This window comes from Rousettus aegyptiacus, unplaced genomic scaffold (genome assembly GCF_014176215.1).
Source record: "Rousettus aegyptiacus isolate mRouAeg1 unplaced genomic scaffold, mRouAeg1.p scaffold_m13_p_2, whole genome shotgun sequence".
Classification (NCBI taxonomy): Eukaryota; Metazoa; Chordata; class Mammalia; order Chiroptera; family Pteropodidae; genus Rousettus; species Rousettus aegyptiacus.
Window position 1 is genome coordinate 172,579,857 of NW_023416295.1, and position 25,849 is coordinate 172,605,705.

Genomic DNA, 25,849 nt, shown 5'->3' on the forward strand with positions numbered 1-25,849 from the left:
TGGTGGACTGAGGCTCGAGAGACTGTGCTGGCATTTAAAGCGACTTCCTCTGGTCCCACAGTTCTCTGGGCCTCGGTCCGGAAGGTGGGGGTTGGGGTTGTCCACATGCAGGCGCTGCAGGGCTCTAGCAGGGCGGGGAGCTCATTATCTTTCAACTCTTCCTGAGAATGAATGAGGAACTGTAATTTGCAAGACAACTCTTAGGACCAAGAAGCCTTTTTTTAGAATACAGTTTTGGAATGTTTCTGTTTTCCTTTGAAAGAGCTTTTGTAGGTAAGGTGGGCGGGACACAAAGGAGCAGTCACAGAGTGCAGGGTAAAGTGTTCCCGGTTTCTGGACCATGAGATTCAAGTGGTTAAACTTTATTGACGTGACGGAATTTTTTAAAAAGTAGCAGGGTCCCACCTGGGCCTCAAGGTCAGGCTCCCTGGGGTACCTCTGTGTAGAAATGAATCCTGAACCATTGCAGGGCTGAGAAACTGGAAAACAGAGCTCTTTCTAACCTCCCTCAGGCCTTTGGAATTGCTAATATGTGTCTAAATGTCTCTAATAATCTAGCTTCTGCATCTAGCCCTGTGCGACCAGTCTGTTAGGTTTAGGGTCTGGTTTAGAACAGTGACGAAATTCCGCCGCACACCCAGATGTGGCACTGCCTGGTTACGGGTGTCTGCTCAGCTCAGGCCCTCTCCGTCTCACAGCTACAAGGGAAACGACGCTTCTTCCGAAGCGTGAACTTTCTCGTGAGCCCTTGCACTTTCCAGAAGCCCTTCTGGTGCGTCTGTTCTCCTCACAGTGCCGTGAGGCGGATGCTCGGTTTTTAGTCCCATTTCGCAGATGAGACACCAAGACAGAAAATGACCTGCCCGAGGTTTCCCAGGCTGATGAAGTGGCAGCAGGAGTTGAACTTGGCGCGGACCCTCCACCCCCATTCCTGCCCTGTGGGAGTGAGGTGGCAGTGGTCCCAGAAGCCTTTGTAGGAGCCCCTGTTCCGGTCATGAGTCGTTTTTAAATTTTTTAATTTAATTTTAAAAGTTTATTCTACCTAATTCAGCATAAACGAGTACTCACTATATTTCCAGCGCAGCGCCGGACTCTTTGGAGTATTCAAGGTGAATGAAACACCCCTGGCTTTCAGGAACTGGCATGTAGACAACCAGTCACAGTACAAAGCAAAGAGCAACGGAGCCCACAGCCCCGGAGCAAACTCCCTTTGGGAGCACCGTGGACGGAAACTAGTAAAATCTTCACGTGGCCTTTGGCATTTGCGCTGAGTCATGATAGCGGAGTGAACAGGGTTTTAGAAAGGAGAAGGGGCAGGAGGTTCATTTTGACAGAACTGGACCAGCGTTGGGAATGATTTAGCTTGTTCTGGGAACGTGATTCTGTGTGACCAGAGTTTGGTGTAGGACAAAAGTTCTCAAACTTTAAATGCCGAGGAATCCACCAGCGTACACCCCCAAAGATCTGAATCTGGAAGGTCCGGGACAGCGAGCCGGAGGGGCACCTCACCAGTGAAGAGGTGAGATCAGAGAAGGCCTCTGGCAGAGGGACCTGCAAAGCAGCCACCTGAAGGGTAAAGGCGTGGGAGAAGGACCGTCTTCCAGGCCGAGCGAACAGCCCTTTCGAAAGGCCCGACTGGTCCTGGGGTGTGTGGGCAACTTGCGGACTGCGCCCCTGACTGCTGATGTGGTCTTCGTCACACACAGTTTGGATCGGGCCCCAGTCCTGCTTCAGTTGCCGAATGTCAGGCGAGAGGTTGGCCGTGGCTGGCCTGCAGAGACGGAGTTCACAGGAAGGGTCGTGCAGGGATGACCAGAAACGCTGGAGGGCAGGACTCGGAAAATGGGCCGGAACCGAGGGAGGCTCAGCAGCGGAGAGTTGCCCTGGGGCAGAACCCCGCCACCATGGTGATCTCTGCCACCGAGACCGCCCTGTGGGGGTCCTCCAAAAGGAAGCTCAGGGTGCCGATGGGAGGGGAAGGTTGGATGACGGACCAGCAAAAGTGACAAACGTCCACTCCGCGCTGTGCCTGTCTGTGCCTCTGAAGTAAAAGTCAGATGCCACGTGGTGCCAGTAAGACCTTCCACAGCCCAACTCAGCAGCTCCGCCTCCACCCCGTCCCACTCTCTCTCCACCCGGGCAACTTCCAAGACATCCGCTGCCGCCCTGGGTTTGCTCCGACTGTTGCCTTCGCCGGCAGTACCCTTCCCTCTGACTCCGAAGACTCTCCAGCCTTCCAGGCTCGGCTCCCGCTGCCTGCCACAGTGGAGGAGTCCTTCCTCCACTCTGGGACTGCCCTTTCTTTGGGAGGCCCTGGTCAGTGCCCACCCCTGTCACAACTCCATGTTGGTTGGGTTTCTCTCCCTGTGAGACTGGGGGGTGGGAAGGAAACCAGCACTTCGGGGTCCGTATGTGCCGCGTCCCGTGCCAGGCGCGCAGGGCCTTCCAGCTCCCAGCACCGCAGTGCCCAGGCGCTGGGTGGAAGTGCACAGCATGACTTAATGACCTCCTCTGCAAGTGTTAATTTTGTCCACAGTCTCGGAGATTTGGGGTGTGGTAGTGGGTGGAAGGGCAGGATGGTGGGTTGTTGGGCACCGTCGCGTGCACACGCGAGCTTTTTTTCTCTCTCTCCACCTCCCCCCACCACGCCCCCTTCCTTCCCGAATGGTTTAAAGGACTGGAAAAAAAAGTTTGGATCCCCTGCTATGGAGACTCTGTTTCAGGCTTGTCCCTGACTGGCGACAGTGCCACCTGGCTTTGAGGAACTCGAGGCCCTCAGTGGGAACAGCATTCTGCGGGATCGTTTCCTTGGCATCTTACTCTGCTGTTGCTCAACTTTCAATCTCTCTCGTTCCCGGAAAGTGGGATCGAGAGTACAGTGCAGAGCGGGAGCAGAGTGAGGGCCGGAGAGTTCTGGAAAAATAGGGGGGACAGTCCTTCCCTTCCTGAGCTTGGGGTGTCCGTGCTCCTGCGCACGTGAGGCACTCGCTGAGCATCTGCCCGGTGCCGGGCTCTGTGTGGCGGTATCCCTGCAGCTTCAGAACCAAAGTGCTGTGTCGTGCGCCGGCTGAGAGCGCGACTTCAGATCTCGGCTCCACCACCTGCCGACTGGGGGACGCTGGACAGCCTCGCTGCGCCTCACTTTCTGTCTGCGATGGAGGCGAGGATAGCATCTCCCTCGAAGCTCTTTGGGGGGTTAAATGAGGAAACCGGTGGAAAGCGCTTAACATAATTGTCGGTACGTGGAAAGAGCTCAGCAAATGTGAAAAATTACTATACCATTTTTAGTATCACTACTGCTAATGGATTCAGGTTCTTTTCTTCTTAATTGTTCCGAGAGTCTAGTCTTGACCTCTTTCAAAGTAATACATGGATGAAGATGGACAGCCTTTCCAACGTGGGGTGCCAACCATCCGATGCCTCTAATGCGGTGTTAGGTAAGGACAGGAGGCCTGGCACAGGGTGGGGCTTCTAGCACAGGTGGGGACTTGTAGTGGCATTTGGTTGTTGACTGCAGTTTCTAGAGCCAGCTCCTGTGAGGCGGGGCAGCCGCAGGGAGGGACTCTTGAGAGGAGTGAGCTTGTTGGGGCGACCTCTGGACCTCTGGACCTCTGGACGTCTGGAGCAGGGCACTGTGGGAAGAGCCTGGCCTGGAAGGCGGCGGAGGAGGAAGTACCTTCCTCACTTGGCTGCCCTTGCCCACCTCCCTGGGACCGTGCCATTTACTCCCTCTTTGGATTTGGACTCGTTTCTTCTTGCGTAATCGCCATCACCACCTCTTTTCAGGAACTTGTGTTGCAAGCTCTGTTCCAAGTGCTTTACACATATTAACTCATCGAAGAGTGCTTGAAACAGTTACCTCACAGGGCGATTTGAAGATCATATACACAGTATGTGAGAAAGTACCAGCAAAGTGTTAAAAGCAAAACAACTGGGCGACAGTGCTGACGAAGTTCTTTTCCAATTAAAAAAAAAATCACGTTTAAAGTTTGTATATGAAATATGTAAATATACGTATACTCACACACAAACATGAGCTAAATAGCAGCAAAAATCAACAAAAACTTCTTCAGCAGGAAAAGCCCCAGCTGTTCCAACAGGTTCTTCTTTTGACCCCAATATTTAGCACCTGACCCTGGCAGCTGTTCACACAGTTTCTCCTCCAGACCCTGTGCCAGTCGAAGGCATTTAATTTTGTGTTTGGCACATAGTAGGCCAGTTAATATTTGTAGAACATATATCTTAAGGGATGTGTCTTTATCGATTTTTATTATTATTATTATTTAAAAAAGACTTTTAGAAAAGAACAGATATCTTGTCAAGGTGGAAGGTCTCATTTGGAGAGAAACTTAATAATGTGGGTGGGAAGGTATACTTACAAAGTACAAAGAGCCAGGCCAAAATCTCTTCTCCCCTGTGCCCCCATGAGTCAGTTATCTACATGCTTCCCCTGAAATGACTCTCCTTTTAGCATCGAACTTAATATTGGAAGCAATGGGATGGAGTACATAAGTGCCCCCCCCCGAAACTCTCCTTACTTTATTGTCATTCCAGGTCTGTCTTGCGTCTTCTGAGTCGTGATGAGTGTAAATGTAAAATCCAAGAAATGTTTGTTCCGTAGGGGAAAACCGTGCATAGAGGAGACTCACGCAGGCTCGAATACTGACGACCTAGAGTCAGATGTGGGCCCAGCCACTTCGTAGCTTCTGTGTGGAGGGGAGTGGGAAGCTTGAGCAAGTTACTTAATTTCTTTGAACCTTATTTTAACTTGGAAAGTTGAATAATAATACTGGTCTCGGGGTTTATAGTACCAAGTACTTAGGAAAGTACTAGGCAGGCATTAGTTGTAGCTATGATGTCATTGTTGACATAGAGTCGGTATGAAATGAATGTAATTTCAGTCCTATCCACTTTCTACACTTTTAAATAAAACATAGCTATGGTTTCTAATTAGAAAATAACTCTACTAGCTTTGTCTGAGTTGCTTTTGCTTTTAAGCATCATAGTGTGACCACGGGCTTTTATTCAGAGATTAAATTGGAACCTAACCTGAGATGCCCCCTTATAACCCCATTTTCAAATTTATGTTAAAAAAAAAAAATGGAAGAATCCAATATATTTTATTACATGCTGAGACATATTCCTTTATACTAATATATAGCCGTCAGAGTTTGGATTATTCACATAGTTAATAGTAGAGAAACTGAGTCTCAGGGAGGTTAATTTCCCAAAGGCAGCACCGCGATTAGTTACATCACTGTACTCCCAGCTTGGTCTTGCTGATACCACAGTTTTTCAGCCAGTTCTCTTTCATTTAAACTTGGGAATCCCCATTCTGTTTTGACTTCCTGTTCTTCGTTTAGCATTTTGACATCCTCCTTTTCTCCTTTAACATGGTTCTTTGCCACACTTCCCTCACACTATGCCTAGGAGGTGGCCCACTTCCCGCTGTGGATCCTTTTTTAGCACCTCGTACATAACCAGATCTTTTCTTTAATGGATTTTCAGAAAACTCTCTTTATCAGTTGACAAAGTTATTTGAGATTTTGTTTGAGCTATTCTGATATTCTCCTCTCGAGACAGAATTTAGCCCTGAGTTTTTGCTCGGAACGGTTCTTAATGAGTTCATGGTGTTACGGGGCTCTGGGCAGGCCAGCAGCTCCCCTGCACAAACCAGGGTGAGCACCTACTGAGCTGGAGGGACCCCTCTTCCTAGAGCTTCGTTCGACAACTTGCTAGGGCTTTTCCTTTCGTAAGGAGAAAGACCAAGTTCACTACCGTGTGCTGCAGAATCCATCACGATTTGGCCCTGATTACCTGCAGGCCTGGCGCCCAGCCAGTCGCCCATTCTCTTCCGTGGCCCACCACACAGCGTCAGGCCTCTGACCGAGCCTTGGCTCTGAGATTCCCTGGGCGTAGAATGCACACGCATCCCCGTCAGCCTTCAGTCCAGCTCCCCCAGGAAGCTGCTCGACCTGCTGGAGTCAGAGATTTTATCACGTTCCCTATGGTCTCCTTGTCCCTCATGTTCTCCTAATCTTCTGCGACAATCACAGCAGTTGTGGTATGTCCCTCTCACTAACTCCTTGCAGGTAAGGGGCATTTTCTTACCTCTGTGGGCCAGCACACAGTGGGTACACATTTAAATCCTTGTATTCACATACCTACTTCAAAAGTAGAAGCTTTGCAGAAATTACATAGATTCGTCCAGATTTCCCAGGATCATCTAAATTTCAAAAACATATTATTTCATTGTGAGGTGATTTGGCCCTCCTAGTTTGGGTTCAGAAAGCACGATTGCCATTTTTATAGATTGCATGAAAGTGGCCTTGGGGAGCATTTTATTAAATTGATGCCAGGGTGTTTTTTTGTTTTTTGTTTTTTAACTGCACGGGAGTGCTTAATACTTGGAGAGGTTACAGAGCAGTGGGAGATTTTGTCCGTGTGCTTGTGGAGCGAGCACAAGATATAAGAAAAACATTTAAAAATAAAACTTAATGTATGTAATATAGTAGAATAAAATTTTTGAAAAGTTGAAACACAAACTAATAAGTCACCACATATCAAAGATTTATCGACATTATAAATGAGGAAACCCAACAGTACGACAAAGTTGGATCTACGAGCATGGAGGGGGGAGCAGAGGGGGGAGCAGAGACGGCTCTGACACAGAGGCGGGAGACCTGCCAGAAGGACCGAAGAAGAAAGCAGTGAAGGCAACTATTTACACAGTAGAAAAAAAGAATGGAAGAATAAGCTTGCGAATTTAGATGCAAAACTGGTTAATGTCTTACAGGCCAACAAAAAAACGAAGCCTTTGAGGTTACCTGACAGAAATGTTCTAAACTTACCAGTTTTCTATGCCTGAGTGTCTGATGCTACAGAATATTCAGGCATAGGGCCTAATCAGTAGTAAATAGGAAGTCAAGCAAGTTTTCCATAGAGCCACAGGTGACTTTAGGTAGGCAGGTCAGGCTACCTCCAGTAAAACTTTAAAGGGACGCTGTCTTTTTTGGGGGGTGGGGGACTTATTTTCAAGTTTAGATAATTTTTCTTAACAAATCACACACAAAAATAATTCAAAATTGGCTTCAAGGGCTGAAAGATGGCTGGATCTGAGGTTGAAGAGTCCTTGATAAAAGTAATCATAAATAGTTCTGAAATGGAGTTGTGAAATTCAGAAAGGAAGGAGGTGATAAAAAAGCAAAGATAGAAATCAAGTCCAGAGAAAGCTCTCCCCACCGCCCAGCTCCGGGCGGGTGTGGAAAGGGGGTAAAAGATCTTCCAGGGTCTGTGATGAGATGAGATAAGGTGGGAGGCAAAGTCCCTTCGAGTAGGAGGGAGCAGCAGGTGGTGGGAAGCTTTGTTGAAGACATTTCATTGGGTTTGAAAGACTGCCAGATCAACAGGGTACTCAAAAGAAGATGATTGTCACCGAGTGGGAGGCTGTGGTTCGACTGGGGTGGAGCATGAAAGTGGAGCAGGGAGAGCTGTGTGAGACCCTGGAATGAGACCTGCCGGAAAGTCGTTGTACGTTGTACGGAAAGAAGAAAGAGCAATGGGAGGCGGTGCTGAACGGCGCTCTCCCGCGTGAAACCGAGAGCTGGCTCGGGGGCCCTGCCGTGCTGGACCGGCGCCGCCAGGACTCGGCCGCCAAACTGGGGCCCTCGAGGCTGCCCCTGAGAGAGAGCCAGGCGGACCATCTGAGGACGACCGGCTTCCCTTCGTGCTCTCTTTTGCTCGTAATTTTTCAAACGTCGTATTGTGTAATATTTGATATGTGCAGAGGAATAGATGACACATTCGCGTACGTTGTGAAACACAAGCATTTGAGAAACCCCGCCTCTCCGCCCAGTTTTTTCCTCTGTGGTTTCTTTGCCAGTAAAAGGAGTTTGTTCATCCCTGGTGTAAAATATAGGGTGCCTGAGTCACTAATTTGCCGCCCTGTGTCATGCAGCGCCTTCTCCAGGAAGGAGGGGGGCCCAGGATCCCCTGGAAGTGCTTACTGGATGATGACCTCATGCTCTGAGCTTCCTACCAAATGAGTGTGCCCCCTGGTGTCGAGGGGAGCGCGGCTAGGCTGACCGGCCTGCTCCTTGCGTTATTGCTTGCATTTCAGGCCTTGCGTGTTGAAGGGTGTGGTTGCGGGGGGGGGGGGGGGGCAGTTCCTTAACTGCTCGCGACTGACGTTTTCAGTCCTGAGAAAGCCGTGGTGATCACAAAAGGCAGAATGATAGAGAAAGGAACAATTATTGTCTCACTGTTGACCCTTAGGTTCCATACTGGTCTACATTTGATTTTTTTTTTTCTTATTTTAAGATTTTTAAACTATTAGATTAAAACATCCTAGGAAGGGAGATAGGATCATCAGCTTGAAAGCAGGACATTCCAGAAGGATACCTGTTGGGAATTAGATTTCGTGTTCACTTCCTTCTCCCCCGCTGATTGTGGTCGGCCTCGTTCCCAGTGGCCCACATGTATCACACACCGTACTTACTTCTGTGTCCTTACGCTTGTTGAGCAGAGCTGACGTGAAAGACAAAATGAACACAAGTCAGTGAAAGAAGTTAGGTGAGTATGCTTACAGTCTTAAGGACAGGGGACTTTGTAAGTGTTAACGCAAAACCGTGTAGTTTTACTACACGGTATTAAAATATATATATACGATCAATTCTGCTATAATGCAACATATGCATTCTTAAAAATCACCACACTGTAAAATCGTGCAGTAAAAACTGCAGGGCTTTCCGGGGGATAGGATTAGGATCACAACATTCAACAGTTTCAGAGGTGACAAAAAAGATAGAGAAAATAAAAGAGCTTTTTTTTTTTTTTTTTAAGATAGGACCCTAATAAAACAGTGCAGCTTTACAGATGTTAAGTGGCTAAGAAATACATAAATACAATAAATATGGCACTTTCCCTTGGAAAGGAGGTGAGATTTGCTTGTGGAAGTGGGCGTTGGGAGGTTATAGATTGTGAGTTATTGTTTAGTGACTGGAGGAGGCTATCTGAAGTCTTGACCTTTGTAATGGAAAGTGGATGGTTATGGTTTATAACACATGTAATGACCCAACAAAGCCGCTAGATGTTTGAGGTGAGTGGGTGTGTACATTTTGTGTATTCCTGTGTGGCTCATTTCAGCTGGGTATGGTTTTCTGCATTTTCTTGTGTTTCTGTAATGCATACATAAACACAATTCATGCTACGCTCAAATTATTCCCTAATAAATCCAGTGCATTGGAACAAATTTGAATTTTCAAAATAAGAGTCAAAGCAAAACTTACAGTCAAAAAAAACACTGTGAATGATTTGTACTAGTTAATCCTAAGTGCCAGGCACTGTGCTGTAGATTCTATGTGAATTCTCTCTCAACAACCCCCTGAGTTGGTTATAATTGTTAGCCATATTTTATGGTTGAGAAAGCTTCAGCTCAAAGAGGTAAAACTTGCCCCAAGTTACAAGGTTAGGACATGGTAACTCTTAATCACTACGCCATTCTTTTTCTGAACAAATTAAAAGTGATGAAATGTGGCAATATTTGCAAATATATAAGAAAGCAAATATCCATAATACATGAAAATTTTTTCAAAACAAATCGAAATAGCTCAATGGAAAGATGGACAAAGGTCAAAAAACGAGACAAAGAAATGCAAATGACCAATAAAATCAGGAGCGGAGACATTCACCCTCATTTAGTACTCTTTCAGTGGGAGTCAAGCAATTACCTCTTTCAGTGGGAGTCAAGCAATTAGGTTCGTCCCAGCGCCGCCCCCGCCCACCACCAAGATGTGGGGAAATGCTGGCAGGAGCAGAGATTGTTATAACCTTTCCAGAGCACACATACCTGTCCTTTGACTCAGCTGTGTAACTGCTAGAAATTTATCCTAAGGAAATAGGGAAAAGATTTTGTGCCAAGATTATTGTAAGAGTTGCTAATGCTGAAAAATTGAAAACACCATCTATCATCACTAAGTGATTAAATTCTAGTGCATCGGTTCAATACAATACTATGGGACTCTCAGAAAGGGCGATGTTATATCCACTATCCGTAATGGTTGACAGTAGATATTCTTTATGCTTCACTAAGCAAATAGAGGTGTGTGTGTATGTGTGTGCGCGCGTGTGCGTGTGTGAGCCAGCCCTGCTTAGGAAAGTCTGGACAGACACACATCAAAACACCGACAGTGGGTGTCTGGGGAGGTAGAATTACTGGGTGATATTTTTATTTTTCATTTAACTTTTTTCTAAATTTTTCTATAATGAATATTTTATGATTTGAAAAAGAAAATTTTTTTAAAATACTGTCTAACATATACTTACTTTGCCAGCACATATGTTAAAAAACATTATCTAACACAAGGTGCGTAATAAATACAAAATATAAGAGTAGTGACCTTTGTGAAACAGTTCCAGCACCTAACAGGACTAGGTAACAAGTGCTAAAGCAGCGGCCCCCAACCTTTTTGGCACCGGGGACGGTACTCCTGTGAGACTCTTAACGCCTGATGGTTGGAGGTGGAGCCGAGGCGGTGATGCTGGCGCTGGGGAGCGGCTGCGGATGCAGATGAAGCTTCTGACGCTTCGCTCACTTGCCTGCTGCTCACCTCCTGCTGTGCAGCCCTGTTCCTAATAGGCTACAGACTGGGACCTGGGTACCCGTCCACTGCCCGGGGGTTGGGGACCCCTGCACTAAAGGACTATTGACTGACCGTGCCTTATGGAGACCCCACTTGGGGCCAGAATTAATCTGCTTAGGTTTCAGGTTATCTCACTCACAGATAGGTAGATACCACTGGGCTGAGTGGGGCAAAGTGATTTATGTTACTTCCAGGTCAAAGCTCCATAAAGTGCACGTGAACTTGGGATCACGTTGGATGGCTGTTTGCAGTGCGCAGGTGACAGCTGGAGCCTTTGATTTTGGTGATGTGCTTTTAAAGAGCCCAAAACCCAGGTATTGGTTCTTGGGGCCCAGCCACCTTCTTAGCACACTTAACCCTTACTTTAAGCAGCAGCTAAAAATGTGGCTTGGTAGGGGAGGGCGACTGCGGGGGAGCGCCCCTGCCGGGTGAGCCTGGGTTTGCGGGCCTGGGGGTGGCGCCCGTCCCCGAGGAGGCCCGTATCCGGCTCGCAGCGGCTCATCATGCAGGAGCCAGAACTTTGTTTTCAAAGCTCCATAAAACCTGTGTCTGCTCCCAGGCCTGCCTTTTCTAGGTTTCATGGCTCTCTGTGGAAATTAGAGCCTGTGTCATCGGAGCAGGAAACAGCAAAGAGACATTAGAATGCTCCCACGGGGGCAGCTGGGAGCTACAGAGCAAAACCGAGCCTGAGGCTGGCCTCCCCGGCCTTATTTCTCCAGGCCTCATTCCAGTTGGCAGGACCTCCCTTTCTTTGTCACTGCAGACCAGATGGGGTCCCCAGCAGGCTGCGTGTGCCCTGCTGGAGCAGTAGCTCAAAGAGCTCCTTCCCATTACTTACTTCCTCCTTCAAATGCCGGGTCTTAACAGGCCCTGTGCGCCACTCAGCCCGGTGCCCATCTGCCTGGCTGGAGATAGCACCACTGGAGCTTGTCAAATGTGGGCTGAAAGGATTTATTTTCTTTAATTTAAGTACTCCCGTTCCATCTGCCTGCACACTCCTGCCCTGCTGCGTGAGCTACGCTTTGTGACCTCTCAGGCTACTTCGCCACACCAACCACGTCTTCCCCACAAAGGGTTGAGAGGGCACTCAGCGAGATGACACGAGTGGAGCCCAGTGCCTGTGTAGTGGGTGCTCGAAGCGCCACTAATAGGGACCTTTAGAAAGGCCTGTCCCTCACCAGGCACTTTGCATAAATTATCTTGTTGACCCTCAACGACAAAGAAGCCAGGCGAATATCCTGAAGGCAGCCTTCTGTGGTGAGGAGACTGAGGTGTGGAGAGAAGGACCCTGCCTGTGTTCACACAGCCGGTTAGGTGGGCCCCTTGAGACCCACCTAGTGCCAAAGCCTGTGCCCACCCACCAGGCCTTTGGCCTCTTGCCTTCTGCTCCCCTTTGCTTTGCATGGATTAAAACAGTCAGCCAGGCAGTGATGTGCTTGTGGCCCACAGAGCAGGCCTCTATATCAGTTTCCCAGAGTCGACATCTTATGGGAATTCTGGAAAGCCCGACAAATTATCGGATTTCTTTTAAACATTTTCTTAAAGCTTCTTATAATCTTGTGTTATACTTGGAATGTGTCAGCACCGAATTGTGTTTTGTTTAAATCTGGTGCTGAGTTTGAGAACAGTATTTAGTTTAATCATGTTTTAAGGAATCAGGATTGGTTGGTATGAGTGAGTATTTGCAGCAATCTGCCCATTGCTCCCTCTCACACACGACAGGCCGAGTGAGGACAGAGCAGAGCGTCAAGGTGTTGGTAAATAATACCACTGCACAGTCTTTAAGCTTGTGAGATGCTGTTTTGCCAACAGGTTGAATTGACTAGACACTTAAAGTGCTGAACTGCTAAGCTCCAGTAGAAACCCCCAGTAGCATTCCGCCTAAGTAAGGAGTAAGGCCTCATAACCCAGGCCCCGCACACGCACACAACACACACACACACACACACACACACACACTCACTCACTCACACACACTCACTCACTCCCGTAGAGACCTGGGAGGGACCTACTGGTGGAGGTTTGGGGAAATTAATGGAGATGGTGTTGTTTGGGGGCAGGTTGTTTATTTTGTTTTGGTGGGTGACTAAATTAGAGCATCCTGTGGCCTTGAGGGTTAGGAGAGAGGAGTACCGCAGTTTAGGAACACGCAGTAGCTTTTTGGAAATGTATCAGAGAGGAAAAGGTGGGGGTGGGAGTCGGGGTGGGGATGGGGTGGACAGCATAGAGAATTGTAGATCTGAAAATACCTGGGACAAAGTCGAGGCTCCAGACTGCTAATGGGGACCTGCCTGTGAGGTGGAAGGTGTCGTGAGAGATGGGTTTCGGTAAACCTTTGCAAGGATGAGCCAAGGGAAAGAGGCCTTTTGGTCCGGGAATTCAGAGGTCCCAGGTCCTTGGAGCATGATCCAGATGGGGGCCACGGTCTCCAGGTGGACACATCCCATTAGCCCACAGACTCCTCGCCCAGAGCGGGGGGCACAGCCAGAGGAGTGCCGGAGTGGGCCCTTTAAAGCCTGGGGTCCAGGGCCCAGGTTGCTCTTTCCTAACCTCTGGCGGTGAACGCACTGTGGTGCACTTGAACACGAAGCTGGGAGACAGAGACCTGGCTGTGCCCTGACGAGCTGTGCGACCTGGGCCAAACGATTTCTCTGTTCTAGACTTCGTGGATGATTTCCCATCATGCTTTGGGGGCCATCAACTTCATCATCCCTGAGTGTTCCCGAGGGTACCAGCAGTTCCCAGGGCTGTGCCCATCCTGGAGAGAAGGCCAGGAGCCTGCCCGTGATGAGGGAGAGTTAGGGTGTGGCGCAGCTTTGCAGCCAGGCACGCGTGACTCCTGCTCCGCACGGGCCGCGGGTCTGCGACTGGAGGTGGCCTCACCGTGCAGGACTCCTGAGCTCCAGAGCCCCAGGGCCGCAAACACTCACTTTCTACAGCAGCGTCCCCAGCTGTAAAATGGGATCAGTAATACCTCCCAAAAGGAACAGTCACCCAGGACAGATGTGACTCCTGTTAGGCCTGATACAATCATTACGGTGGGTAGAAAGGGCCTGGATGCGGGGTGAGGAGAGAGCATCTGGCAGATGGGGGCCTTCCCCTTCTTCCTCGGTTGGCTCTCTTGGCCCACGTGAGTCCCCACACTAGAGGGAAGTGAGGGTTTCCTGACCCGTTTCTGCCGTGGTCTTGGGAACGCCATTGAATTTTCATGCCTCGGTTTCTTAAGCAAATTTGAAAATTAATAGATATTTTGGATGGGCAATAAAACGACTCCTTTTCGTTTATTCACAGAGATGCTGCAATTTGTCAGCAATCAAGTGGGAGAGTTTTCGGACTTGTTCTCAGAGCCTCTGTGTAGCTCGTTCCCTGGCGGCGGCGGCGGCGGCGGCGGCGGCGGCGGCAGCAGTAGTAATGGCGGAGGCAGCAGTGGTGGAGCCGGCGACCCCTCGCTGCAGCGGCCCTTCAGCCAGGTCCCATTACCTTCCTTCTCTGCCTCGGCCGCCTCCTCCCAGGCTCCAGCCCTGCAGGTCAAGGTTTCCCCCACCACAGTTCTCACCCCGCCCAGGGTGACTCCGGTTCTTCAGCCCCGCCCCCAGCCCCAGCCTCAAGCTCAGCTGCAGCAGCAGACCTTAATGATCACCCCGACATTCAGCACCACTCCCCAGACAAGGATCATCCAGCAGCCTTTGATATACCAGAACGCAGCTACCAGCTTTCAAGGTGATTCAGAAGTCAGATATGATAGTGCTGGGTTGGTTCAGAAGTTTATGTGCCAATTTGCTGATACTACAGAAGTGGACTGCAGTTAGTTCTGTCCTCTGGGAACGATAGAATCTCAGTCTGGTCCTGTCTGAATGAGTCTTTGGCAACTTGCACTAAGGACAGTGGTGCGGGAGCAGTTTACATTCTGCCTCTTCCAGTACCTTAGTTAATATCTGTCATTCCTGCTTCGAGGATACTTGGCCGAAAAATCCAACAAGGCAGAGTAGACACAGCGCTGTCCCAGAACTAGAAGGGGCTGCTTGAGTAAAATTAGCCCTGAAACTTACCCCCAGGCAGCAGCCAGGTCTCAGCTGCTGTAGGCAGAGAACCGTTCACTCAGCAAACATCTCCTGAGCATCCGCCGTGGAGGAGAATACAGCTTTTAACACAGGTGCTCGGTGGAGGAGAATACAGCTTTTAACACAGGTGCTCGGTCTCCGAGGAGCAGGCCTCACCGTAGGCCCTCCCCGTGTGTGTCGAGTTGATGAGTGACTTTCTCTGGGCTGTGCCTGGTGCCTTTACATCAGATTTCTCTCTGGCCCCGTGGGGAGCCCTGGCTGGGATTAGCTTCGCTCTGACAGCTCTTTATTGGGCTTCGAGGATTCGGAGGCTGGGGGAGGCTGGGGGAGGCTGGGGGAGGCTGGGGGAGGCTGGGGGTAGACGGCAGGGCGGAAAGCTGAGACGGTGTACTTTCTCTTTGTTTCAAGGAGGAAATGAAGCCCCAGGGCGTTGTCGGTCATCAACACCCGTTAACTCATTAACTCCAGCAGGGGCAGGGCGGAGGTTTTTGCCGACTAGTTTCCCTCACTTCCACCCCAGCACCCAGAGTAATAAAATCATTTGTACTGGTTCCCTCAGAAATTGATGCAGCCCCTCTGGGGCGTTCTCATTGCGTAGACGTTGCGTAGACCAACTCGTAGGTGCGCATGTCTTCCGCAGCAGGTGGGGAGTCGGGGTCGTGGGGCACGCCCCCCCTCAGCTGTTGTCGCAGCTGCAGGGACAGAACCTGTTCGTCGTCCATGTGACTTTTCTCTCCTCTCAAGTCCTTCAGCCTCAAGTCCAAAGCCTAGTGACGTCGTCCCAGGTGCAGCCGGTCACCATCCAGCAGCAGGTGCAGACAGTGCAGGCCCAGCGGGTGCTGACGCAGACAGCCAATGGCACGCTGCAGACCCTCGCCCCAGCCACGGTGCAGACGGTGGCCGCGCCCCAGGTGCAGCAGGTCCCGGTAGGTGGCTGACAGGGATTCAGGGAGGCACTGCTTGGGTCCGTCGGCTGGTCTTCGGCCGAAGATGTGGTCCGCATGCTAAGAAGGACCCTCAGAGTGTAAGGGAGCCGCTCGTAGGGTGGGTCCTGGCGCCTGGGCCCTGCGAGGCACCGGTGAGCTGGGTTTGGAGACCTGGCTGAGGTCGGTTCTGAGGATTACATTGGCAGTCACAGAGACTCCGTAAATGCAGACGTATTAACCCATCTCCACAGATGATGAGTATAAAACTGGAAAGAAACGTGCCAAAATGTTTTTAAGTCATGTATCACAGCGAAGCGTATTTTCTTACTAATGGAGTGATTGTCTATTTTTTTAAAAATATTGGTTTATTATTTTTGCTTCTCAGCTAGGTTCCTGGCTTTCCTGAGCTTATCCAAAATCAGGGCTCTCGCCCCGCCACCACCCACCCCAAGCCGTGCCTGCTCGTTCCCCGCCAGGCCTCTAGCACTACCCTCCTCAGCGTCTTTCAACCTTAAAGTTCAGGGGGACCCCCTTTAGCTAGCTGTATTGCTTTTCTTCCCTTCAACCCGGTAATCAAGTTGTTTTCTCAAATTCATAAAAATTTTATTTTCTCTTTCTTTCCCAGAGGGTCTATGCAGGAGGACGCTAATGCAAAATAGAGAAGTAATTCTTTTCTTCTTCTTCCTTCTCCACGCAGGTCCTGGTACAGCCTCAGATCATCAAGACAGATTCCCTTGTTTTGACCACATTGAAGACAGATGGCAGCCCTGTCATGGCTGCAGTCCAGAACCCGGCCCTCACCGCCCTCACCACCCCCATCCAGACAGCCGCCCTTCAAGTACCAGTAAGAGCCACCTCCCCCTCTGCCTTCTGCCCCCTTTCTGGGAGGTGTTAGGCCTCAGAGATCTTAGCAAAACCTGGGTGTGCTGAGTAGGTGCAGAAGCTTCATGGGATGTGTCAGTCAAATTGCAAATATCGCCCCATTAGATTTTTCCCCTTGAGAAGTCCCACCAGTGCGTGTTATGTGGTGGCACCAGGGTCTAGAGCGGGAGGGGAGCAGCAAGGAGCCCCAGCTCCACACGGGACTGGCTGCACTTCGCGTCCTGCTGTGGAGGGTTGGTTTCTGAAGGACCCTTGACCCACCAAGCAGGCAGGGGCTCCAAGGTGAGGGACATGGGAGGCACCCACCCCTCAGTTGTAGGGTTTCAGTCAATTTTAGTATCTTGTGGCAAGAGAGTCTAGCAGAGTTAAAGGTGATCAAAAGTCAAAAGGAGCCTTTATTCATAAAAGCCAAGAACTGGAAACAACCCAGATGTCCACCCAAAAAGATGACATACAACTACGTGACTGAACCTCAAAAATAGTATGTTGAGCGAAAACTGTGTATCGGGAAAGAGTTCGTTCTGATGATTCAAGAAGAGCAGAACTAAGCTATGGTGAGGGGTCAGAGCACATTACGAGGAGGGAAGGGGCACGAGGGAACTTTCTAAGGGGTAGAAATGCTCCGTATCTGGGTTGGGCTTATCTGAGTGACACACATTGTGTACATACATAAAAATTTATCAAGCCGTACGCTTGAAGTGTGGGTTTTTCAATATGTGTGAATTATTTCTTGAAAACTGATGAGGTCAAGCAGCTTTTTATTCCTTGGTCCTTTGGATATTTGAGGCCATTTATTGGAAAAAATAAAATAAAACTAAAATTAGTAAGAATAGAAACAGGGGAAAGCAGATTTGATGGGGAGGAGTGGGGAAGCCTCTATGGTTGGCCTATTTATTTAATAAAATGGCTCTGATGAGAGTGTCATTTCTGCCCCTGAGCTTTTCGATAGCCAAATTGTTAAGGAAATGCAATAAGTTGCTTAATTGTCATGTGAGAGGAAAAAAATGTGTCAGACATTAGGGAAAAGTTTTCCCTGGGGCCAGAGTGACATGGTGTGTTGTGTGTGAGCTCAGAGGTAGTTGATGGTTTGACAGCAAAGCAGAAATCATGTGACTTGTTTCCGGACCCCTGAATCAAAGGTTAAGACAAATTTCTCCACATTAATCCTACTGAGGTCCAGTCAGTGGGCAGTGATTCTGAAAGGGGCATGAGAACTGAGGTACTGTGGCTCCTCCGGCTTCCTAGGGCCCAGCTTCACCCAGGAAGGGTCTCCAGCCACCCGGAGCATTGCCAGGCGATGCCACGTGGCCAAGGCCCCAGGTTCGTCTTGCGAAATCACTTTATTGAGACTATCCAGGGGGTAATTCTGCCTGTGCCTGTCCTAGACCCTGGTGGGCAGCAGCGGGACCATCCTGACCACGATGCCTGTGATGATGGGGCAAGAGAAAGTGCCCATCAAGCAGGTCCCCAGCGGAGTCAAGCAGCTCGAGCCACCCAAAGAAGGAGAACGACGGACGACGCACAACATCATCGAGAAGCGGTACCGTTCCTCCATCAATGACAAGATCATCGAGTTGAAGGACCTGGTCATGGGGACAGACGCCAAGGTAGGTGCTGGGCGGAGCGGCGGTTCCTGCCCTGCCTTCGCCTTGGGGGCTTAGGAGTCTCCAGGCCCTGGCTGGGTGAATGCCAGGGCGAGTTAGAGCTGCTTTCTTGTCAAAGCATCTTGGAAGTTTTCAAGATTACAGAATATTAACCAACATAAGGGGACTGCTGGGGCTTGGTAAGACAGTGGCCTCCCTGGACCTTCGACCCCGCTGTGTGGAGATCATAGACCCCAGAGTCACAGGCAGAGAAACACCTGCCACTCACTGGCAGCCAGGTATACATACGATTGTGTGTACCTTGGGGTCAGCTCATGGTGGTGCTGGCTTATGTTTAATTGTGTTCAGGGAGGCTAGCAATGTTTTTACCTGTTAAGACAGAGGAACTGAAGACTGGTTTTTTAATCAACAGTAAATAGGGGAAATTGATTTTTCATATATTTCTGGCGTTTCAATGAATGTGTCTTCTGGCACATAATTTTTTTTTTAACTGTTACCCATTTATCGTCACCTATTTTGAAAGAAAATTTCACTTTCCTTGTAGCCTACAAATCTGAAAGCTACTAATATACATTTACTTAAGGTAACGATCCAACAAGGCTCTGGTTTTTGTCTTCTGTTTTCCTTAGAGTTTGGTGCTAGGATTATTATAGGAAGTAGTCATAGCAGCTCAATTTATTTTTCAAGTCACTGTGTGCCATGCCAGGAGCTAAGCTCTTCACGTGTGTTATCTCACATAGCCCTCACTGGAAGCCTATGATTTATGTAATTGAGGAGGAAGGAGGTTCAGAGATAGCAGGTGACCTGTCCTGGCAGCACAGCTAATCAGCAGGAGAGCCAGCATCCGAAGCCAGCGCCCCCCACCCCAGAGCCACGCCTTCACCCCTCACGCGCTGGGCCACTGCTCTCCTCGCTTGCAGCCTGCACCTGTGACACTGTGTTTTCACCCATCTTTCTTTCCAGATGCACAAGTCTGGAGTTCTGAGGAAGGCCATTGACTACATCAAATACTTACAGCAGGTCAATCACAAACTGCGCCAGGAGAACATGGTGCTGAAGCTGGCAAGTCAGAAAAACAGTGAGTGTGCTCATTGAGACGAGGGCTGTCAGACCTTGTGGTTATAGGTGAAGTCCTGTGCCGGGCACTCGGGGGGCCCACGGATGCATACGAGGTGCCTCCCAGGGTGAAGCAGGAGCCGGGGCCCCGTGCCTCTCTCCCAGCCCCGGTGGGGCTCTGTAAAAACAGGCTATTTGCCACGTGGGATTTTCTTTGCAGAGCTCCTGAAGGGCATCGACCTCGGCAGCCTGGTAGACAATGACGTGGACCTGAAGATCGATGACTTTAATCAGAATGTCCTTCTGATGTCCCCTCCGGCCTCTGACTCAGGGTCCCAGGCCGGCTTCTCCCCCTACTCCATCGACTCTGAGCCTGGAAGTCCTCTGTTGGATGAGGCAAAGGTATGCACTTTTAAAACCCCTGGATCTCTCCCATCTCTAATCTAATGGAAAGCAGGCTGCAGATAGGGGCCAGGCCCCGTGTTCAGGGGGCCTGGGCTGGTAAGGAACAGGAATTCTGTGGAATTAGCCAGGTCCTGAAGAATAAAGAAAGAGAAAACTGACTCTGTGAGGGGAAACAGCCCTACTGTTCCCCCCCAGAGTCAGCTTAACTGGTTCGGTGCAGTCCGGTTTAACTGGTCTTTGCTGAAAGGGCCCACCAGAGAGGCATGAGGGCCAGATTCAGAGCAGGAGCGTGCAGCAGCTGTCCCGTGCATGCCGGGCATCGCTGGAGGCACCTCGCTACTTCCCTCGCCCGTAATGGGCCTGGGAGGACCACTTAGTGAGGTTCATCAGCTGGTTTAGGACGAGGCTGCCTTTGGGTCCTCTTCCAGAAATGATTCCAATTTGCAATCTAGCAAATAACATTCCAACCAAGGGCCTTTGATAGTCTAAGAAAGCGCCCTTGGCAGTTGTCGGTTAATGGAATTGGTTAAAGGAGGCCCGAGCCCAGTGGTCTTCCTGGGACCCTGCGGAGACCATGGGGTCTGTGCCGTTTTTCGATGTTGGCGTTTTCTAACTCCGAAAGCCCAGAGTTTTCTTCTAGTGTACATTTTTGATCGAACTGTTCATAGCATGTGTGCTCAGTTTTACTAAGGAAGCTCTATTTTTGAAATACTTTATAAACGTGATTGTTTGATAACAAAAGGCCACGTTGACGTATACATCGAATTGACAGGGTATCCGAACATCAGAAGAAATTTTCAAATGGTTTTAAAATGTTGAAAAGGAGTGGAATGGTATGTACGCACCGGCAGTCGGGGAGATCCGGTGCCAGGCTTCCTCCCTCCCTCTCTGTGGACTCCTCGGGCGGGCGAGGCCTCTGCCTCCAGTTCTCCTTCCGTAAAACGGGGAGAGGGAAAAAGGCGACAAAGGAGATTTTAGAACAGGCACGCTCCTGCGCGTAGACCCGCGCCGAAGTGCGCTCTTTACTCGACACTATTGAGGTATAATTTCTGTGCCGTGAAATACACCTATTGTACAGTATCATTCAGTATTATCCTTCGTACACTTATATAACTGGCTCTTTAATCAAGATATAGAACATTTTCGTCACCCACAAAGCTCCTTTGTATACTTTTGCAGGTAGTTCACATACCCCTCTCCAGCCTCAGACAACTACTGCTCCGTTTTCTGTCACTTAGATTAGTTTTGCCTGTTGTGGAATTATACAGAAACAGAATCATGCGGTGTGTTCTCTTTTGTGATGGAGCTCTATTTTAAAAGCACAATGCATCTACCTTTCGTCTTTAGAACATGTTCTCCCTCCCAGGTGGCCAGAGGGCGAGTCCTCCAGTGTTGGAGAATTGAGGACTTCTTAGTCCCCTGCTCACTTTACTCTTGTCTGACTTAATAGTCTCAAATTTAAATCTCACAATCTGGTTCTGATGTGAATAAAAATGCTGTAAAAATTCATGTGGTATTCACTAACTTCGTGGCCCTGTTTTGAAGGTCAAGGATGAACCAGACTCTCCTCCCATAGCGCTGGGCATGGTGGACCGCTCGCGAATCCTGCTGTGTTTCCTCACCTTCCTGTGCCTCTCCTTTAACCCGCTGACTGCCCTGCTGCAGTGGGGAGGGGCCCACGACTCTGACCAGCACCCGTACTCAGGCTCTGGCCGCAGCATACTGTCACTTGAGTCAGGTGGGTGGAGGCCACTCTGGCGTGGGAGGGCTGCTGTCGGGGAGACCAGCGTGTGTGCAGACTGCTCGGCTCGTCCACCAGGTCCCGACGGTTTTAGTAGGGAGCCCCCACCTGCTTGTTTCTGATAGGGACTCGCGTAAGACTCAGTTTAGAAGTAATGGAGCAAACTGGAGTTCAGTCAGAAGGAGCAAATCAAATCGGGAATCCGCATCGCCGTAATCCCCAGGAATGTGGGGCGGAGAGTGTACCTATTTGAAGGAGGATGTGGTGCTTCTGCCTGAGTCGTGAAACCAATGGCCTAACCCCCTTGGCTAGCAGAGGTGGTTGTGGCACTCAACTCTAGTGACAGAGGCTGCAGGGTTCCTGTTTAGGCCCTCGAATTGCCCCAGTTTTTCCTATAATGTGGATTATTCCTGTCCTCAGCACTTAAGACATTGTTAATAAATGAAGCAATCTTGTTATCCGCCCTTTCTTCTGAAAATGAGGTAGAGGGCTCTTTCCTATCACGATGGTAGGGGTCAGGCAGGTGCCCTGCAGTCCCAAGGCCGCTCCAGGGGGCCCTTCCTCATGTATCCGCTGGGACACCGCTCCTTAGGTTCTGTGGGCTGGTTCGACTGGATGATGCCAACGCTCCTCTTGTGGCTGGTGAATGGCGTGATTGTCCTGAGCGTCTTTGTGAAGCTGCTGGTGCACGGGGAGCCAGTGATCCGGCCACATTCGCGTTCCTCCGTCACCTTCTGGAGGCACCGGAAGCAGGCCGACCTGGACCTCGCCAGGGTGAGTTCTGCCATCTGCCTTTCCCCTCCCCATTTGCGTTGAGTACCCCATCGAGTAAAGTCCTATGGTAGGTGCTTGTGGTATGGGGTTGGGGGAGAGGGACCCTGCCCCTAACAGTCACAGCACAGCAGAAATGGGGTACCTGTGTGTAAATAATTCTGCGGACACAAGGCGACAGAGGAAAAGTAACGTCCTATGGGAGTCTGGCACAGACGAGACGATTTGGCTTGAGAGGACCTGGGACTGGGCAGGACAGTCAGGGGAAGAAAGGACCTGCCAGGTGGAAACGAAGGCACGAATGGAGGAGAGATTTGGGGACCAGCAAGTAGATAGGAGTATCTGGGGCACAAAAAAATGCCAGGGGGGAAGGAGGAGAAAGGCTGGTTGTGTAGCTAGGGCCCAAGTTGGAGAGGTCTTTGACTAGTAACTGACTTGGGGCTTTTTTTCTGGAGAACCAGAAAGGACTTTGAGCAGGAAAATCATCTGAATGTTTTCATTTGAAATCAACAAAAAAGAGTTTATGGAAAGGATTCTGGGGCGCAACTCACAGCACTGAAGGAAGAGTTAAACATCCACATCTTGGGAGGAACAAGAACCAGAACACCCCTCAGCAGAAAATCGTGGGCCTGCTCTCCCGCACTGGGGATCCGGTTGACCAACCGGGATGCATCCACCGTGCCCAGGGCTGTGGCTCCTGGAATACAGATGCAGGATCCAGTCCGTGTTTAGATTGTTGTCCTGGCAGCTGTGCGAAGGGTGGATTGGAGGAGGCAGACGCGAAATGCACGGGAGTGAGTAGCAGGCTCTTAGAACAGGCAGGGGGCGGGGCAAGGGGCGGCAAGGACCCGGGATTGCGGAAAGGCATGGGAGAGGCTGGAAGATGCGGCGGGCGCTGTCTAAGCTGTGGCGGTTGAGAGGGCCGCGAGAGGACCCTGCAGAGTGAGAAGCAACCAGGAGGCAGGCTGTGGGCGCGGAGGCAGGTCGGGACCTGAGTGTGTTGGAAACCGCTTATCTGCCAGGACCGTGCTCAGAGGGGGTTGGATTGGCGAGTCGGAAGAGGCCCTGGCCAAAGCCTGAGCCTTGGGACTAGCCAACCTTCATGGGAAAGCCGGGGAAGAGGAGCCAGGACCACAGGAAAGGCTGCCTTCTTCGGAATCTAGATACAGGTGCTTCTCCGGGCTGGAAAGATGCCACTGCCACCTCAGAGACTGTCACTCTCTTCACGTTGTCATCCGCTTTCCTGTAATGGTGAATGAGGACAAGTACAGGTTTCATGCCCACTGCACGACTGCGTAGCCTGGGTCTTCGAGCCCCCAGCGATGAAATGAGAGAGAGAAGGGGGTGGGGGCCTTCCACACAGGGCCATAGACTCTGCGCAGACCCTCCCGCGCTGGCGGAGTAGTTCATCCAGATCCCTGGTTAGAGCAGTTTAGCCATGTGTTTACCCAAAACTGTGGTTCTCAAACTTTAGCGGGCATCGGAATGACCTGGGGGCCCCAACCCTAGAGGTCCTGGTTAGGTCAGGGAGGGTGGGTGGGAATGTGCATGGTCCCAGGGCCCGATGCGGCTGGTCTCCAAGGCCCACACTTTGAGAACCTAAAAGATCACATCGTGTATCATCTAAATCCGCAATATCGTCTCATGTGTAAAAGCCGCTGTGGAAAGCTTCAAAGGGTATTTGCTTAAAGGGAAAACACAGTACAATCCCAATTTAGTAAAAGCTGGGAGGAAACATATCAAAATGTCAGTGGTCATTCTTTCCGGGAGATAAGAGTACCTGTGATTTCTGTTTTTCTCTTTCTTTTTTACTTTTTTTTTTTTTATTGTAGCTTTCTGAATTTTCCCAGATTTTTTTCGGTGAGCGTGTGTCACTCCGATAGTCTGGACAATGAAGGGAAAGTAAAAGTTTGTTTTTAAAACAAACAAAACGCCCACAGGAAGGCCAGTGAGCATCACGCCGTCTTGCTGCTTTCTAGGGGGATTTCGCTGCTGCTGCCGCCAACCTGCAAACCTGCCTGTCGGTGCTGGGCCGGGCACTGCCCACCTCCCGCCTGGACCTGGCCTGCAGCCTCTCCTGGAACGTGATCCGCTACAGCCTGCAGAAGCTGCGCCTGGTGCGCTGGCTACTCAAGAAGGTGTGCCAGCGCCGGCAGGCCACCCGGGCCACCGCGGCCGGCTTCGTGGACGAAGCGAAGGCCAGCGCCCGGGACGCAGCCCTGGCCTATCACAGACTGCACCAGCTGCACATCACAGGTGAGGGGTGCCGCCGCCGCCTGGCTGGCCTTGAGCGCCCTGTGCCCTCTCTCCACCCCGGCTTGGCTTGAGGTTTCCGCCCCCATCGAAGCCCCTTTCACACTGCGTTTTTAGATGTCACAGACCCTCCGCCCGCACCCGGAGCCGTAGGCACGGCTCATCACTGTAGTTCCTCAGTTTACAGCACACGTACTGTTTCAGTACGTCAAGGTCTCTGAGCTTGGGCCGTGTCCTCTACGCGATGGCATGTCAGGGTCGAGGTGGCAGTGTGTTTTCCTTAGTGATACTTTAATGGTGAAACTTAAAAACAGGTTTAGTGAAATATGATCATTAATTTTGTTCAACAAACTCCTGCCCTGATAGCAAGGCAGACAGGTCCGCCATGAATCACGGTTCACGCAGTAGAGGTAGCAGGATGGGGCTCCCTTTGGGGCGGGGCTTGTGGGGTGGGGTCCAGGAACGCCCTGCTGGGAAGTCTGGGCTTTGCAGGGAAGAGGCATAGCCTTCGCCAGCTCTCCGGAAGGGAGCGCGCCTTCCAGGCTGAGAGAGATTCCCAAGGAGGAGCCCCACCTGGGGCGGCTCTGAGGAGGGTTTCTCCATGAGCAGTCCGAAGGTGAGCCGCGCAGGAGCAGAGTGGCAGGAGCCGGGGCAGCGAAGGGCATTAGGAAAATTACAGCATCATCAGCTTCGCGCTTCTCCAGAGTCGAGAAGGTGCTCTGATGGCAGGGTGGATGGAGAGGGTCACGGCCAGTGTGAGGGAGGCCGGGCGGGAGCCGATGCAGATGCAGATGCAGATGCGTGCCGCCAAGGAGACGGAGTGAAAAAGGAGAAGTGGGGTTGACAGGACCTGGGGACTCGTTGGATGTGAAGGGTCAGGAAAGGAGTGGCCAAGACGGTTCCCCTGGTTTCTTGAGCGTTGGGTGAAAACATTGTTGCCACCAGGTGAGGAAAACAGGAAGAAGAGCAGTTTTCCTGGGAGCAGGTGAGAGACGTCCCATTTGGGACACTTCCCTGTGCGACATGGAGGTGGGTATTTGGTGGGTGGTGGACCTACCGGATCAGCAGACCAGGGGAAGGAGCTGGGTCTCCGGCCTCTTGGTGGGAATGAAACCCTCGAGAGCCGATGGGGAGGGCTCGTGGTGAAGGGGACACTCGGGCATCGCAGGGACAGGGCCGGCCGAGGACAGAGTCGGGCAGATGCTGTCAGAGGAGGGGCAGTTGGGGCGGTGAGAAGCCGAGAGGCCTGGTGCTAGTGGAGCCGTCAGAGAGGGTTTGAGAAGGGAGGTTGCTGCTCAGACATGTGATAAGCCGAGGGCCAGAACGCAGCAGCAGGCTGCGTAGCAGGCGCTGGAAGGCGGCAGATGTGCCCGGGTGGCGAAGGCAGCTTCGGCCCAGGTGGGCGGCTGCCTGCGGGGTTTACCTCCTGGGCCCGTGGCAGAGTTCCAGCAGAGCGCCCCCGTCTGCAGATCTCCGAGCAGGAGGCTTTGTCCTCCTAGCCGGCAGCTGG

The 25,849-nt window shown here is 50.8% G+C and overlaps 1 protein-coding gene across 1 annotated transcript in view; it reads left to right on the top strand.

Annotated features, from left to right (window-relative positions):
* The window catches only part of SREBF2 (sterol regulatory element binding transcription factor 2), a 52,969-nt gene that overhangs the window by 8,782 nt on the left and 18,338 nt on the right, over positions 1 to 25,849 (top strand). The window contains exons 2-10 of the mRNA XM_016135821.2: positions 13,932 to 14,360; positions 15,446 to 15,627; positions 16,325 to 16,471; positions 17,895 to 18,116; positions 19,077 to 19,191; positions 19,390 to 19,571; positions 21,120 to 21,312; positions 21,908 to 22,089; positions 24,066 to 24,342. Of these exons, the coding sequence (XP_015991307.2) occupies positions 13,932 to 14,360; positions 15,446 to 15,627; positions 16,325 to 16,471; positions 17,895 to 18,116; positions 19,077 to 19,191; positions 19,390 to 19,571; positions 21,120 to 21,312; positions 21,908 to 22,089; positions 24,066 to 24,342 (1,929 nt within the window). The remainder of the gene's footprint in view (positions 1 to 13,931; positions 14,361 to 15,445; positions 15,628 to 16,324; positions 16,472 to 17,894; positions 18,117 to 19,076; positions 19,192 to 19,389; positions 19,572 to 21,119; positions 21,313 to 21,907; positions 22,090 to 24,065; positions 24,343 to 25,849) is intronic.